The 15,319-nt window shown below is 40.3% G+C and overlaps 1 protein-coding gene across 1 annotated transcript; it reads right to left on the bottom strand.

Moving 5' to 3' along the window:
* Window positions 1–5,029: 5,029 nt before the first annotated feature.
* LOC146329377 (protein NLRC3-like) lies at window positions 5,030–12,076 on the bottom strand. The gene is made up of 8 exons (XM_084714615.1): window positions 11,994–12,076; window positions 11,341–11,419; window positions 11,014–11,242; window positions 9,127–10,930; window positions 8,640–8,813; window positions 7,313–7,486; window positions 5,929–5,975; window positions 5,030–5,701 (listed from the first exon to the last, which is right to left on the bottom strand). The coding sequence occupies exons 1-8, from the start codon at window positions 12,059–12,061 to the stop codon at window positions 5,130–5,132; spliced, it is 3,147 nt and encodes a 1,048-aa protein (XP_084570741.1). The 5' UTR covers window positions 12,062–12,076; the 3' UTR covers window positions 5,030–5,129.
* Window positions 12,077–15,319: the final 3,243 nt, after the last annotated feature.

A 15,319-nucleotide genomic window follows, 5' to 3' on the forward strand; every position in this document is an offset into this window, starting at 1 on the left:
CCACTTGGGTTTCTCTGACCACATTTCCATCCTGTTGGTTCCTGTTCACCATCCTGTGCTCAAACATAACAAGTCCACACAGAAATCCATCACAGTGTGGCCCAGTGGAGCTTCTCTAAGCTCCAGGACTGTTTCAGAGAAGCAGCAACTGGCAGATATATGTATTGATGACATCACATTCACCAGGAAAATAACCATCTGTCCCAATCAGAAGCCCTGGCTAAATGGACAGGTGCGGTCTCTTCTGAAGACACGGGACTCAGCCTTCAGGTCCAGAGATGCTGTGGCCCTGAGAGCAACAAGGAGGAAACTGGAGGCTGGCATCAAAACGGCAAAGGCTACTTATGCCCTCAGGATACAGGGTCATTTTTCCAGCAGTGACCCTTGGAGCATGTGGAAGGGCATAAAGAGCACCACAGAATACAGAGGGAGGGATGCTGAATGACCCATCTCTTCCTGATGCCCTGAACACCTTCTATGCCCGCTTTGAGTCGTCCAACTCCTCCCAGAGCACCAGACTCACACTTCCAGCAGGTGAGCTGCCCTTCAGTGTGTCTGCCATGGATGTGAGGAGGACGCTGTGGAGGATCAACCGCCGCAAAGCAGCAGGCCTGGACAACATCCCACATAAAGGACACTGTCAACACCAATGTGGACCCCCATCACATTGCTTATAGGGAGACCCGGTCTGTATCTGATGCAGTGTCAGCTGTCGTCCACTCTGCTCTCACCCACCTGGAGAGCGGGGATTTCTGTCAGGCTTCTCCTCCTGGACTTTAGTTCTGCTTTTAATACTATCATTCCTGAACCAACAGACTTTAGTCAACAAACTGCTGCTGATGGGACTAAAACCATGTCTCTGCAACTGGGTCCTGGACTTCTTGACAAACAGACCACAGTCTGATAATGGTGTCTCGTCTTTCACCATCACACTGGTTATGATCACATGGCTGTTTGGACTGATCTCCAAAACGCAGAGTCTGTGTACAGACAGCAGGTGGTTGACCTTATGGACTGGTGCAGAGCAACAATCTCTGGCTAGAGAGACTAAGGAGATGCTTGTGGAGAAGCCACACCCCCCTCCCCTCTTCATCGGAGGAGCACCAGTGGAGATGGTGTCCACCTTCAAATACCTGGGCCTGCACATCTCCAACAACCTCATGTGGGCCACCAACACAGCTAGCATCATAAGGCAGGCCCACCAACGCCTGTACTTTCTGAGGAGGCTGAAGCGGGCCAGCCTCAGTCCTGCCGTCCTGACCTCCTTTTACCAGTGTGTGGTGGAGAGAGTACTGACATCCTCCATCACTGTTTGGTATGGCAACTTCTCTGCGACTGACAGGAAGGCGCTGCACAGCGAGTGGTTAAATCTGCTCAAAAAATTACCAACAGCAGCCTCCTTTCCCTGGAGGACATTTATGTCAGCAGGTGCAGAAGCAGAGCGTCATGTACTATGAAGGACTCCACCCACCCGGCACACGAACTGTTCACCTCCTTCCCATCAGGCAGAAGACTGTTCAGCCTCAAAGCCAAATCAACGAGACTAAAGTGCAGCTTCTTCCCAGAGGCTGTGAGGCTTATGAACTCCCTGGCTTAAAGTCTGTCCTCTGCACCCTGTATTTTGCAGTGATTGATGCACTAACATGCTGCTGTGTTTTTAACTATGTGTTCTATTTATTAGACTCTTAAGTTATTTAAATATTTATTATAATATTATTCTGTGTGCTGCTGGACCTGGGTAACGAATTTCGTTCCTGCATGTTTTTAACGTGTTTGAAAATGACAATAAATCAAACTGAACTGAAACTGAACTGAACTGAAATAGGATTTTGACCTATTAAATATCCAGTCTATGGCTCCAACTCACTGTTTGGACGCAGGACTCATTTTTGGACGTGCAGCTGTCAAACCATGTCTTTATGTGAGAGACCTCTCGAAGCAAAGCTTCAGTTTAAATCAGTTTTACATCTTTGAGTTTTTCTCTCTTGTGTGAAAAGTGAGCAGGATTCTCTTCCACAGTGAAAATGATGTGGATAAATGATTTTCATCTATAATCCGTCTCTTTCAGGCTGAAGTCTTGCTGCTGTTTCAGGTTTCATTCTTTCAGTTTTCTTCTCTGCAAAGTTCCTAATTTTCCGTCTTGGTCATGATTTCGCAGCAGAAAGTGAACACTGGTTCAGGAGTAAAGAACATTTCGCCATCTTAAGACAGAATGAGTCAAATGGCTGCTCTAGGATCAGTTATAACCGACATTATGTCATGTGGTCATACAGCAGTTGCATCAGTAACAGATGTGAGGCAGGAATCTGTTTCATAAAGTGTGACAAAGTGAACTCAACTGCACAAGACTAACTGTCCTAATCAATACTTCACACTGATGGTACCCTGTACTGTATGAACTAAACTCACTTTATACATTTACTCTTTTCCACTTTGATCCAAAAAATCTCCTCACTTTAATGTTTTGTATGAAAAGAAAATTATACAAGACGTGTGGATGAACATTAACTGACATTAAATGATCCTAATAATGAACCAGGCTTAGTCTATTGATCATTATTGATCGTATAATAAGTAATAAAATAAGTGTGTTGTATTATTGCTGGGTGATATGCCTAAAATCAAATATCACAATGTTTATTATATATTTTTATTAATATTTCAACTAAGTTTATTGATTTACAACAATATTATAGATATGACTGTTGATGCTTTCATAAAATATTAACACTAGAGTTACAAATTTTTCTTAGCTGACAGTTAAAAATATTAACAATTGATTAATCATTAGTAACTAATATGAGACAGACCTTTTAAATTTTTATCTTTTCTCTTCCTCATTTAATGTTGAAGTTTCCTTTAACAAAACATCAGCCATTTATAGACTATTGATTAATTATAAATACATTTTAATTGGTTAAATTCTTCACAGCCATTAATCGATTCATGTTTAATCATTAACATCCCTAATTAACACAATGAGACTTTTGATAATCATCAATAATGTGGATACAAACATCAAGTAGGTAAAGACAAATTATAAGTAGAAGTAAGACTCTTATGTCATATCATGATGAAACGAACGTCAGAATCTAAGACGATATCATATCATGATACAGTATAATATTGATATATTGTCCAGAACTATTTTGAACTATAAACTCTCCTCCACTCAAAATGTGTTTTCTTCTTTTTATTCACTGTTCACAGTTTGTTTCACGTCCATCTGCGGAAGGAGGCACATTTCTTTTTATACTTACATCTCAGTTTAACTCCTGGACGTACCTGCAGGATTGATTACATCACAGTGAGTTTGGAGCCAATCAGGGACCAGAATGAAACAGGTGCACAGGTGTGTTGTGAAAAACATGAAGCCTCCGGGTCACAAATACTGAAAAAGGACTTTTCAGTGAAGCAGGAGACGGTGAGGGAGTGTGGTTATTGGAACACACCCAGAATATTTATTATGCCAGAAAAGGATAGAGGCCACATTCCAAATCGCTTTTTCTTCTTACTTTTAGTGTGCAGCTACTCTTACTAAGTGCTGTTGCATGCTGGGTAAAATGTACCTTTAAATTCACTTAGACACTGCAGTGCAATATACATTTAGTTATAATATAAAGAAGGAATTTTATATACAATACTTTTAATTAATATTTTTATCTGTATGTTAAATTTTAAACTATTCTACTTTTAATTTAATTATCAGCGTATATTGTATAAAGGGACTAAAACTCATTTCATTGTGTAGCTCTGTGTTCTTTAATGATAAATAACGTTGAATATCTGTGTACATACATGTGCAATGATTCTAAGTAATGGATACAGCATATATACTTTGATACAGAATGTACTGGCACATATTAAATCTGTTTAATAGTATGGAAGTATGGATATTGGAACACATTCATTCTGTGTCTCGTAGTTTAGATTTTGTAATGATGTTAAAAAGCAACAGAACTTTTTGTGAAAGAAATATCAAAAAACGTATTTTCCCAAACATAAATCTTAAACATTTCTGAAGGGGGTCAAATTTTTTTCTTTTCATACTGAGTTTTGGTTTTGACTGATTTAGTCTTTGATCACATGATTCCTGATTTAAATCACATTTTCTCTTTTATATAATGTATTTCATTTCAGCAGCTTGTGTTTTATACAACATATAAGATAACATGTTCCCTCTCTGTTTTATCCTGGGATCACAATTCTTCCTTTTTCCCTTTTTTGATTTCCATAACCTGTTTCTGGCAGCGTACAACATGTATAACCCCTACGACTCCAAAACAGTCTGACAATAGTTACATTAAACCAGACTTCCTGCGAGAAGAATTCTCATTTGTCAAGTTTTTAAGGCAGGGTGCATTTTGTAAAATCTGCTGTGTTTATTTTCTTCTAGGGGCAGAGCAAAAATAAATGCTTGAAAGAAAACTGATGAATATTAGAAAACACCAGATATTTATGCAGGTTCATGGCAGAGGGGAGAATTCCTCTGCATTCTTTCCTGAGAATTAAAAGTAAAATTTAAAGTATTTCACATAAAAATGCAGGTTTCTTTGTAATTTCAGTGGCCAAAATGGAGGGTAAAGTCTCTAAAACTCTGAAGTACAATCTAAGCATGAAAGTGTGTTAACAGTGTGACAAAGAAATTTTAAGATTTTGAGATTAATTTCAGCTCCACCTTGTGTTGAGATTATTTCATCACAGAAGGGTTTTACATTTTTTGGTGGAGCTTTCTGGCCATCCATGATGTTTTATCATGTTTTATCTGATCAGATTAAAATATAAACCACATGTGACATCAAAGATATGATCAGATCACAGCATTTATCATTCAGACACATTACATGAGAAGAGATGATACAGAGATCTCAGAGCTCAGATACATTACACAACTAATGTCAAACATTTTATAACAACCTCACATTTATAAAAACTGTAGAATCTGATTTGTACAAAATAAAATGTTTGATTTGATCTGTCCAAGAAAAAAAAACTTTGTTTTTTTAAAATTGGATGAACATTCAGAAAAGTAAAAACACATGGAGACAAAAAGTGTGTGTGTGTGTGTGTGTGTGTGTGTGTGTGTGTGTGTGTGTGTGTGTGTGTGTGTGTGTGTGTGTGTCTCCCTCCTACAGTGAACACAGAGACACTGAAGAACCAGACCAGACTCCAAATCCAGGATAAAGAGGTTGAGTGAATGTGGTGTTGAAGGTGTGGAGGCGGATCAGTGTGTCAGAGGAGACTCTGTAGAAGGACAGAGAGCCAGCAGGACAGTCCACATACACTGCTACTCTGTGAGAGACAGAGGAGGAGGAGGAGGAGGAGGAGGAGGAGGAGGAGGAGGAGGAGGAGGAGGGGAGGTTTGTTTCTCTCTTATTATGCCAGACAGAGTAACCATCAACATCAGAGCACCTCAGACTCCAGGACTGATTATTCCATCCAAACAAACAGTCATCACTGTTTCCTCTCCTCCTGATTCCTCTGTAACTCACTGATATATGAATGTCTCCTCTCCACTCGACCTCCCAGTAACAGCGACCAGTCAGACCATTTCTACACAGCAGCTGATCCCAGTACTCAAACCTCTCTAGATGATCAGGATATGGCTGTTTCTCTCTCACATGTGTCACCTTCCTGTTGTTGTCAGACAGTTTGAGGTTTGTGTTTACTGTGTTTGTGTCGACTGTGAGTTCACAGGCATCTGATGGAGAGAACGAGACACAACACAGCAGCAGTTTATCATCTAACACACCTGATGGGTTTATTTGTTGCTTCATTAACAGACTGACTGTTAATTAGAGCAAAACTTCTCATCTTTCTGGATCTTCTTTCAAACTGACAGTTGAATGCAGATACAGAAGCTTTTGCTTTAAACTACTTGAACATGAGCCGCCTTGTTTTCATGAATCACAGTGAACACACACTTACACTTCCTCACACCAGGTTTCAGCCTCTGCTCTCCACCATGATCCACCCTGGAGGAAGAAACAAAGTCAGAATGAACCTTCAGAAGCTTCTTCATCAATGATCTTCATAAACCTTCACTCAGATCCACCATGAAGACAAAACAGCTGCATTTATAAAACACATTTCACACACAGACTCAGTTCAACTTTACATCAAATACTCAGAAGAAAACAGTCAAAGAATAAAAAGGTCAGACAAGAAGGAAACATCCAAAACATCAAGACAATAAAACAGTAAAAGATAAAAATATCATTTCTAGTGTCTTTAATTCAGTGGTCAACAGAAATGTTGGGGCAGTGGTGACCTAAAGGTTTGAGAAACAAGCTTGTGTCCTGGAGGTCGTCAGCAGGATAAATCTGGGTGGAGAAATTGAAAGAGCAGCTCTTGCCCCTCCCTCATTACCACCACTGAGGTGCCCTTCAGCAAGACCCTGAACCCCAACTGCTCCAGTGGAGCTGCTCTGGCCGGCAGATCAGACTGTGGTTGTACTGGGCAGCTTCCAGCTGTGAATGTGTGTAACTGTGTGAATGTGATCAGGACGTTCCTGAAAAAGAGAGCATTGCTCTCAGTCAAACTCCCCTCAATAAATAAAGTTCAAATAAAGTCAATTATCACTTTGAGTGTGATTGAGCCTCAAATTCTACAGACTGCTCCTTTAAGAGGTTCAGACAACCATGGAAAAAAACAAGGTGAAATAGTGATGTCATCAATTTATTCTTTGAACAAACACAATCAAACAGACCAGACCATCATTTCACACACGTCAAATGATGCACTTGGAACATGTCACTGTTTATATGTATCTGTTTATTTGTTGACTATTATTATTATTAATAATTGATTTATTTAATTATCTATTGAGTAAGACTTTATTTGGATAGTCCACCTACAGATAGTTTAGAGAGTATTTGTAACATTTCAACAATTGAACTGTTTCAGTTTATCTGCAGATGTTTCACAGATTATCTATAGAGTTTAGGTGATAATTCATCAAACATTATACTCAACATATGTTACACAAACATTCAACAACTTGGACACAAATATTCAACAAACAATCAGTAATCCATTTGATTGATCTTTGTTGAGTTGTTGAGTTTTGTGTAGCTGGTTGAGCGGTGAGCAGACAGGTTGGTAGTGCTGTGTAACTGGTCAGTTGATGGCAGACCAGCATGGACATACTGGTGTAACTGGTGAGATGCAGGGACTCTCAGGGACTCTCAGCACATCAGTTACTGTCTTCACTGTTATCAGCAGTGTTGCTGCTACAGACTGTGAACCAACAGTCCTCAGCTTGTCAGTGTGACACACAAACAGTGTGTGAGCTCTTGTTGTGTGTTCATACCTCAGAGTGTCCAGTCTCCAGTGTGGATCCTTTAGTCCAGCAGACAGAAGCTTCACTCCTGAGTCTCCTGGATGATTGTAGCTCAGGTCCAGCTCTCTCAGATGGGAGGGGTTGGATCTCAGAGCTGAGGCCAGAGAAGTACAGCCTTCCTCTGTGATCAGACAGCCTGACAGACTGGAGACACAGTAAAGTTGCTTTTAGCCCAAAACAAAACCTTCTTAATCATTGTGGGCAGACATCAGACATCTGTGAGATCAGAAAAATATCTTGAAATCTGTGCTGCTCTTTAGCTGCTACATGTTCCACCTTCTTCACCAGATAGTCTCTAACTGTGTCTCTCTGCTGTTTGCTGCTGGACAGGTAGTGTACAGTGTCTTCATCACAGCTTGTTTGATGAAAAACACACAGATGATCCATAGAGCTGGAGTCTATCCCAGCTGACACTGGGCGAGAGGCGGGGTTCACCCTGGACAAGTCACCAGTTCATCACAGGACGGACACATAGAGACAAACAACCAATCATGTCCACCTACGGACAATTTACAGTCACCAATGAACCTGTTATAAGCAGCTATTATGAACCTGCAGGTCTTCGGTCTGTGGGAGGAAGCCAGAGTACGCTGAGACATTGCTGTGAGCCAACAGTGTGAACCACTGAACCACCGTGTCGCCCCAAGCTGATGAGAGCAGTGAGACTGAAACACTGACTGACACAGTTAAGTTGTGTGTCGTAGAAACAAATCATGCATCTGGAAGATCATCTTTTATATTACATATAGTCATTTGATCCATTGTTAATGTAAAAATACTACTTAAAGACTCTGGAAATGTTGCTTTAAATAGTAAAAATACAAAGACCAGGGGTCTTCACCTGGACCTCTTAGCTGATTGATAGACAAAGCTGGAGCCTCATACTCCACATATTACACTCAATATTTTCACATTTCTTGTTGCTTTTCTTTTACAAACTAACTGATTTATCAAATAATATGTTGGATTCATTGATTTTGGATTAAAACCATTTTCTCATGTTTTACATGCTGATATTTACAGTATGTACATGAAACACTAAATTACATGGCTAATATGATATTGTGGGTTTGAGTTTCCAGAGGATTTAAAGATGCTAATGTTACGAAATGAAATTCTGACATTTTCACAAAGACAGACATTTCCAGAAAGTCTGTCAGAAGAAACTGTTTGTTCTATGTGAGTTTAATCTAGAAGTGAAATCCAGTAGATGTTGGGGATCTTTTTTAATAGACATTAACTTGTATGTCAAGTAACATTTAAATGCTCCTCTGTTAAACAGAAAATAAATCCTGACCTGAGAGTCTCCAGTCTACAGTGTGGACTCTGGAGTCCAGCAGAGAGACGCTTCACTCCTGAATCCTGCAGGTCGTTGTTACTCAGGTCCAGGTCTCTCAGACTCGAGGACTGGGAGCTGAGGACTGAGGACAGAGCTTCACAGCTTCTCTCTGACAGATTACAGCCACTCAGCCTGAAGGAGAGTTAGAGATAAAGACAAACACTGACACTGTTTCTGTTGTCTACAATATAATAAAACACATTTCTATGACTGCCCTTATTTTTCCATGATTAGTGTTTTTATTGTGTATATTACTGGGATCTAACAGCAACTGATGAACATTTCTAAAATTATAGTCACATCTCTGGGATCACAATCATTTTAGCCTCAAGTGAACTACAATGTGATGGTGATTTTTTTAATTTCATGACTGTATTAATCTGTGGAGACACAATTAAACTCCACATGTGATGACATTATTATGTGCAGTTATCTGTGAACCTACAGAACTTTGTTGGAGGCTTTGACCACTGGCAGCAGCCTCAGAAGAACCTCCTCTGAAGCAGAGTATTTCTTCAGGTCAAACACGTCCAGATCTTTTTCTGATGACAGTAAGATGAAGACCAGAGCTGACCACTGAGCAGGAGACAGTTTATCTGTGGAGAGACTTCCTGAACTCAGGTACTGTTGGATCTCCTCCACTAGAGAACCATCATTCAGTTCATTCAGACAGTGGAACAGATTGATGTTTCTCTCTGGAGACAGATTCTCACTGATCTTCTCTTTGATGTACTTCACAGTTTCCTGATTGGTCCATGAGGGACTTCCTGTGTGTGTCACCAGACCTCGTAGCAGAGTCTGATTGGTCTGCAGAGAAAGACCCAGGAGGAAGCGGAGGAACAAGTCCAGGTGTCCATTTGGACTCTGTAAGGCTTTGTCCACAGCTCTCTGGTAGAAATATGTTGGTTCAGGTTTGTTTCTAAATAGTTTCCACCATGGAGAGGTTGATTGTTCTTCTGACAGCAGATTGACTCCAGAGTTGATGAATGTCAGATGGACATGAAGAGCAGCCAGAAACTCCTGAACACTCAGATGGACGAAGCAGAACACCTTGTCCTGGTACAGTCCTCTCTCCTCTTTAAAGATCTGTGTGAACACTCCTGAGTACACTGAGGCTGCTCTGATATCGATGCCACACTCTGTCAGGTCTGATTCATAGAAGATCAGGTTTCCTTTCTGCAGCTGATCAAAGGCCAGTTTTCCCAGAGACTCAATCATCTTCCTGCTCTCTGGACTCCAGTGTGGATCTGTCTCTGCTCCTCCATCATACTTGACATTCTTCAGTTTGGACTGAACCACCAGGAAGTGGATGTACGTCTCAGTCAGGGTCTTGGGCAGCTCTCCTCTCTCTCTGGTCTTCAACACGTCCTCCAGAACTGTAGCAGTGATCCAGCAGAAGACTGGGATGTGACACATGATGTGGAGGCTTCGTGATGTCTTGATGTGGGAGATGATTCTGCTGGTTTGCTTCTCATCTCTGAATCTCTTCCTGAAGTAATCCTCCTTCTGTAGGTCAGTGAACCCTCTGACCTCTGTCACCATGTCAACACACTCAGGAGGGATCTGATTGGCTGCTGCAGGTCGTGTGGTTATCCAGAGGCGAGCAGAGGGAAGCAGTTTCCCCCTGATGAGGTTTGTCAGCAGCACATCCACTGAGGTGGACTCTGTAACATCAGTCAGGATCTCATTGTTGTGGAAGTCCAGAGGAAGTCGACACTCATCCAGACCATCAAAGATGAACACAACCTGGAACTCTTCAAACCTGCAGATTCCTGCTTCCTTGGTTTCAGTAAAGAAGTGATGAACAAGTTCTACCAAGCTGAACTTTTTCTCTTTCAGCACATTCAGCTCTCTGAAAGTGAATGGAAACATGAACTGTATGTCCTGGTTGGTTTTGTCTTCAGCCCAGTCCAGAGTGAACTTCTGTGTTAAGACTGTTTTCCCAATGCCAGCCACTCCCTTTGTCATCACTGTTCTGATTGGTTCATCTCTTCCAGGTGAGGATTTAAAGATGTCTTCTTGTCTGATTGTTGTTTCTGGTCTGTCTGGTTTCCTGGATGATGTTTCAATCTGTCTGACCTCATGTTCATCATTGACCTCTGAAGCCCCTCCCTCTGTGATGTAGAGCTCTGTGTAGATCTGATTCAGAAGGGTTGGGTTTCCTGCTCTAGCAATCCCCTCAAATACACACTCAAACTTCTTCTTCAGCTTAGATTTGAGTTGACGTCGACAAACTGGAACAAAAGTTCCTGAATAGAAACACAAAAATATGATGAGTGAGTGGATGTTATTGTTAATATGAGAAGAGTTGTGTGTGTGAAAATCCTCTTACTGCTCTGTAGACAGTCAGCCAGTGTCTCCTGCTTCATTGTCCTCAGGAAGTTCAGTGTGATCTTCAGAAATTTCTCTCTGCTGCTCCTCCTCTGTTCTTCCTCCTCACTGTCCACCACCTCCTCATCCTCACTCTGCCTCTCTAAACATTTTGGGTAATCTGGACTCAGAACCTTCTGGAACTTTTTCAGCTCATTCTTCACAAAAGTGACAATGTTCTCCTCCAGATGCTGGAAAGAAAAAACAAACAAACAAACAAAACTTCAAATTTTATGTCTAATTTATTGGGAATGGAGGTAGAAGTTGTTGTTGTTGGACAGTTGCAAACCATGAATATGGTGTCCAGGTCTTCTGGATGCTGCTGGACAGACTGACCACCAGGAACCTCTGACTGTTGCTCCTGAAGTCTGGTGAGAAAACAGGAAATATGACGTCTTCAAATATCAGAAGACATACATGGTTGCATACAGAACTTATTAATGAGTCAAGTTTTTTCACAATACAGGAAAACAAGTGAATGTGACAAGTTCTCCTGAATCACTTGTACGTACCACTTAAGAACCAATCTGTTCCTACACTGGTTCTTACATGAGACTCACTGTTCATAATATTAGTTCATTAAACTAATTATGCTCATGTTGCTCATCATTCCCTCTCTTTGAAGCTACAATCCTTTTTAAAATATGTTCTGATGAGATAAGAGGAGTTGGAGAACATTACAAGAGTGTTCCTTGAAATGATAAACATCAATAAAACGTGGTAAACTGTTCATGGATTACACAGGACACTTGGACACTAGACAGGTCCTCATCAACCCTGGCTGGGTCACCTGGACGACGGTGTATGATTGTTGAAAGACCAAAAAACCCTGATGACCCCAGGTTACATCACAGATGAGGTGTTCAAGTGCATTTGAAGATGTATGGAATAAATTTGAAGGAGAGCTGCAGATTTTAAAAATTCAGCAGTTAAAATTCTTACTTTTCTTCAGCAGAGTGGTTTTCATTCTTGAAGTCAAGAGGTTCAAACATGGACCGGTCACTCTTCATGGACACACAGTTGGGTACAGGAGAGTCTGGTCTCTGCTGGTGGACACTGATAGAAACAGACAGACAAACCAAGACAACATTCAAATCTTCATCTGCATCCTTTCTGTTGCCATGACAACCACTGGATCACACACCTTATAGTTCAGAGATAGTTGACCACACTAAACAGTGAACATAAGAATGGTGATTACAGTTGCATTTTAATTGCCTTCAGTTGGTCTTATTCTTATAGGATGACTGTGTTGACCTGACTGTGTTGATACTTTTACTCTCTCAGGGCTCGTGTCCACTTAGCTTTCTTTTCTGAGCGCCAGCGTCTGTTTTCAGATGTTCCCACTGAGGAGAGAACATCTGTGGCTGCATGCAGCTGCAGTCAATCTGCTGGTATCCAAACCCAAGTTTGTCACTGATGACTGCATATTTCATTAATTTGAAGACATTTTGATTTTGAAATATAAATTACACTTTGTAATTATGTCGACATTATCCTGTTTGACTGCATTTCAAGTTCAAATATAATTGTAAACTTACATGTAAAACCTCTCATCATTCATTCAGTGATCTATTATTATCTGCTGTCAGGTGTATTGACCGTATATCTGCACATGCAGGTTTATTAAGTCTCTGTCCAGGCAAACATCCTCATTTATTCTGTCCTCTGTCTCTGTGATGAAAACTTCACCTTAACCCTCTCCTCTCACTGCAGTCATCGATCGCTCCTTGCTGTGGCTGTGGAGAGTCTTTTTTTCCCCTCTGCAGTCATTTTCATATTGAAACTCATAAAGTTCTTCTTTTTTCTCTCTGAGGCCATTTTCATGAAAGAACACCTCCTGACATGGAGCAGTAAGTGCAGCCATATATGGTATTATTGGGACGTTAATGATGATAATTTACAAGTCTCATGCACGTGCACTCAAATACACACAGGTGGATCATTTACACAGTTATCTGAAGTATTCATATGAGCCCTTCATACGAAAAAAGTAAGAGAAATTTAATACAAGAAAATGAAAATGTTCTTGCATGAAGCCTATTGTTAGACGTTTTACAGAACATGATGTAATCTTATGGGAACGTTCCCAGCTAGCTGGGACTATGTTGAGTTACTGAGTCTCTGAAGTAAGTTGTCCTTTAAACTCTAAAGGTTAATTCATGGACCAGTGACTCTTGATGGACACACAGCTGGGTTCAGGTCCAGGAGAGTCTGGTCTCTGCTGCTGCTCTGGGCTTCAACACAACACACACACAGAGCTCTGACTGTGAATAATGATGCTGGAGTGATTTGTCATGAACAGTTAGAGATGCTCATCTCACCTCTGAGCTTTGGTCTGGCTGTCATGTTCCCCACACAGAGTGGTTTTAGAGGGAGGGACTCCCTCCTCTGTCTCCTCACACTGATTCATAGCAGAGTCCACACCTTCACACAAACACAACAACATGCTGTCAGAGCTCACACATCATTTATCATCATCACAAACATACACAGCTGTGACTGGACGAAACTAATGAGGTCTTCAGTCTTCTATCACCCAAAAGGAGGAACAACTATGACATTTTATCAAAGTACCTGTATGTGACGGTCTGATGTCTCCTCTCTGTGAGGAAGTTTACAAATTTAAATTTCTGTTTGAACTGATGTCTGCATTAAGGGACACCTTTAAACAACTGGAAATAGTTTTTTCAAACCTAAAATAAATACTGATGTCAAACAGCAGATTTCCACTTACTCAGTGTATTTTCATGAGTGTCTGTCAGTCCAGCTGCTCACTTGTGTCCTGATCAGGTCTGTGCAGAAAAACATGGTTAGATTCATCTGAGTGTGACGACCTGCTTCAATAATGGTAATAAAACACTGCAAACCAGCCTGAACCTGCAGCACAGGACAAAGTTCAGCTTTTCCTCTTTTATTATGACTTTATCAAATGATACACTGAACCCCGTCATCTACAGTCAAACTGATTTCATTCAAACTTGTTCATCAGTCACTTCTGTTTCTTTTTATACCAACACAGTTCATCTCTGCTCTCTACCAAAGTCATGTTTAATGTTCCTGCTCTGATTCTAACAGCCTGAAAAACGTCTCAACAAACCAACATGTTCATGACTTCAGTGTCAACAAACCCTGATTTGCTTCATTGTTTCCTGACAGTTAAATCAGTCTGCACTGATCTCACCACAGTATATTATTGGTTGTTCACAGGAGTGGAAGTAAGGAAGTGAACCTGCACACATTACTGTAATTAAGTCATTTTTGGGTACTTGTATTTTTTCAAGTTTGCAGTTTTGCTCTTCTTCAGTATTCATTACACTATGTAATCTACTCATGTTACTTTTAAAATCATATTTCTCTGCTGAGTAAACCTACAATTTGAATTAATATCCAAACCTTTTATCTGCAGTTTTGTAGCCAATCAGGCTCTCTGATCACAAACAGGCCAATGAAAACCAGGACGTACAGATGAAAAAACCTGTGCAGCAGGTAGAGGAGTGTAGAGGTGAGCGTGACCACTGAGCAGAACAGAGCAGGAGTTCAGAGTCATTTAGATCAGTGGTTCCCAGTCTCTTTTCCTTGGAGACCCCCTAAACTAAAACAGCCTCCAAGAGCAATGTATGTCAATTTGATTACAAGATACCATATCATGATATAACTACATCCAAAATCTATAGTAATAAGTAGTAATATCAGTAGTAGTAATATCTTGTCTCATATCACAATACGATATAATATTGATATACTGCCCAGCCGTATGATCAGTGGCAGTCGGTGAAGGGAGGGACTGAAAATCATGGAAACATACTGATTTATTGCACCAGTCTATTTAAATAAAAGACCTTTATTTGTGTTTGCTGAGCTGAAGGAACATTGTAATAATGAAAAATGCTTAGTTTATTTAAGTTATTTCATTTTTTATATCTAATATTTATCTGTTATGCTACAATTTGTGATACTTAAAGACAAAAGTAAATAAAAAGCACCTCAATAAATGTGAAAAATCTGAGAACACAGACCCTGAGACATGACACAAAGTTATGAACATGTTAAAGATAATAAAATAATCTAAGATCAAAAATATTAAACAAATTCATTCACTGTGAGTTTTGCACATCTTTGCAATTTCATACATTCAAGGCATCTTTTTTGTAAATTTGACCAATCATCAACAATCAACAGTCTAACAGTCCCCACGCAAACTTTATTCATGTATGTTTCAATGAACAGACTCAATGTTTTACTGAGTTTCAGCTCCAAAAAGATTT

This window comes from Lutjanus erythropterus, chromosome 3 (assembly GCF_056507025.1).
Source record: "Lutjanus erythropterus isolate fLutEry1 chromosome 3, fLutEry1.hap2, whole genome shotgun sequence".
In the NCBI taxonomy this organism is placed as follows: Eukaryota; Metazoa; Chordata; class Actinopteri; order Lutjaniformes; family Lutjanidae; genus Lutjanus; species Lutjanus erythropterus.

Coding starts and splice junctions, on each gene's coding strand:
- LOC146329377 (XM_084714615.1), bottom strand. CDS start 12,061: ATGAAGAGTGACCGGTCCATGTTTGAACCTCTTGACTTCAAGAATGAA. Junction 8,814..9,126: donor AAAGCCTCCAACAAAGTTCT/GTAGGTTCACAG, acceptor ACTCTCCTTCAG/GCTGAGTGGCTGTAATCTGT. Junction 5,702..5,928: donor GAAACCTGGTGTGAGGAAGT/GTAAGTGTGTGT, acceptor TCTCTCCATCAG/ATGCCTGTGAACTCACAGTC.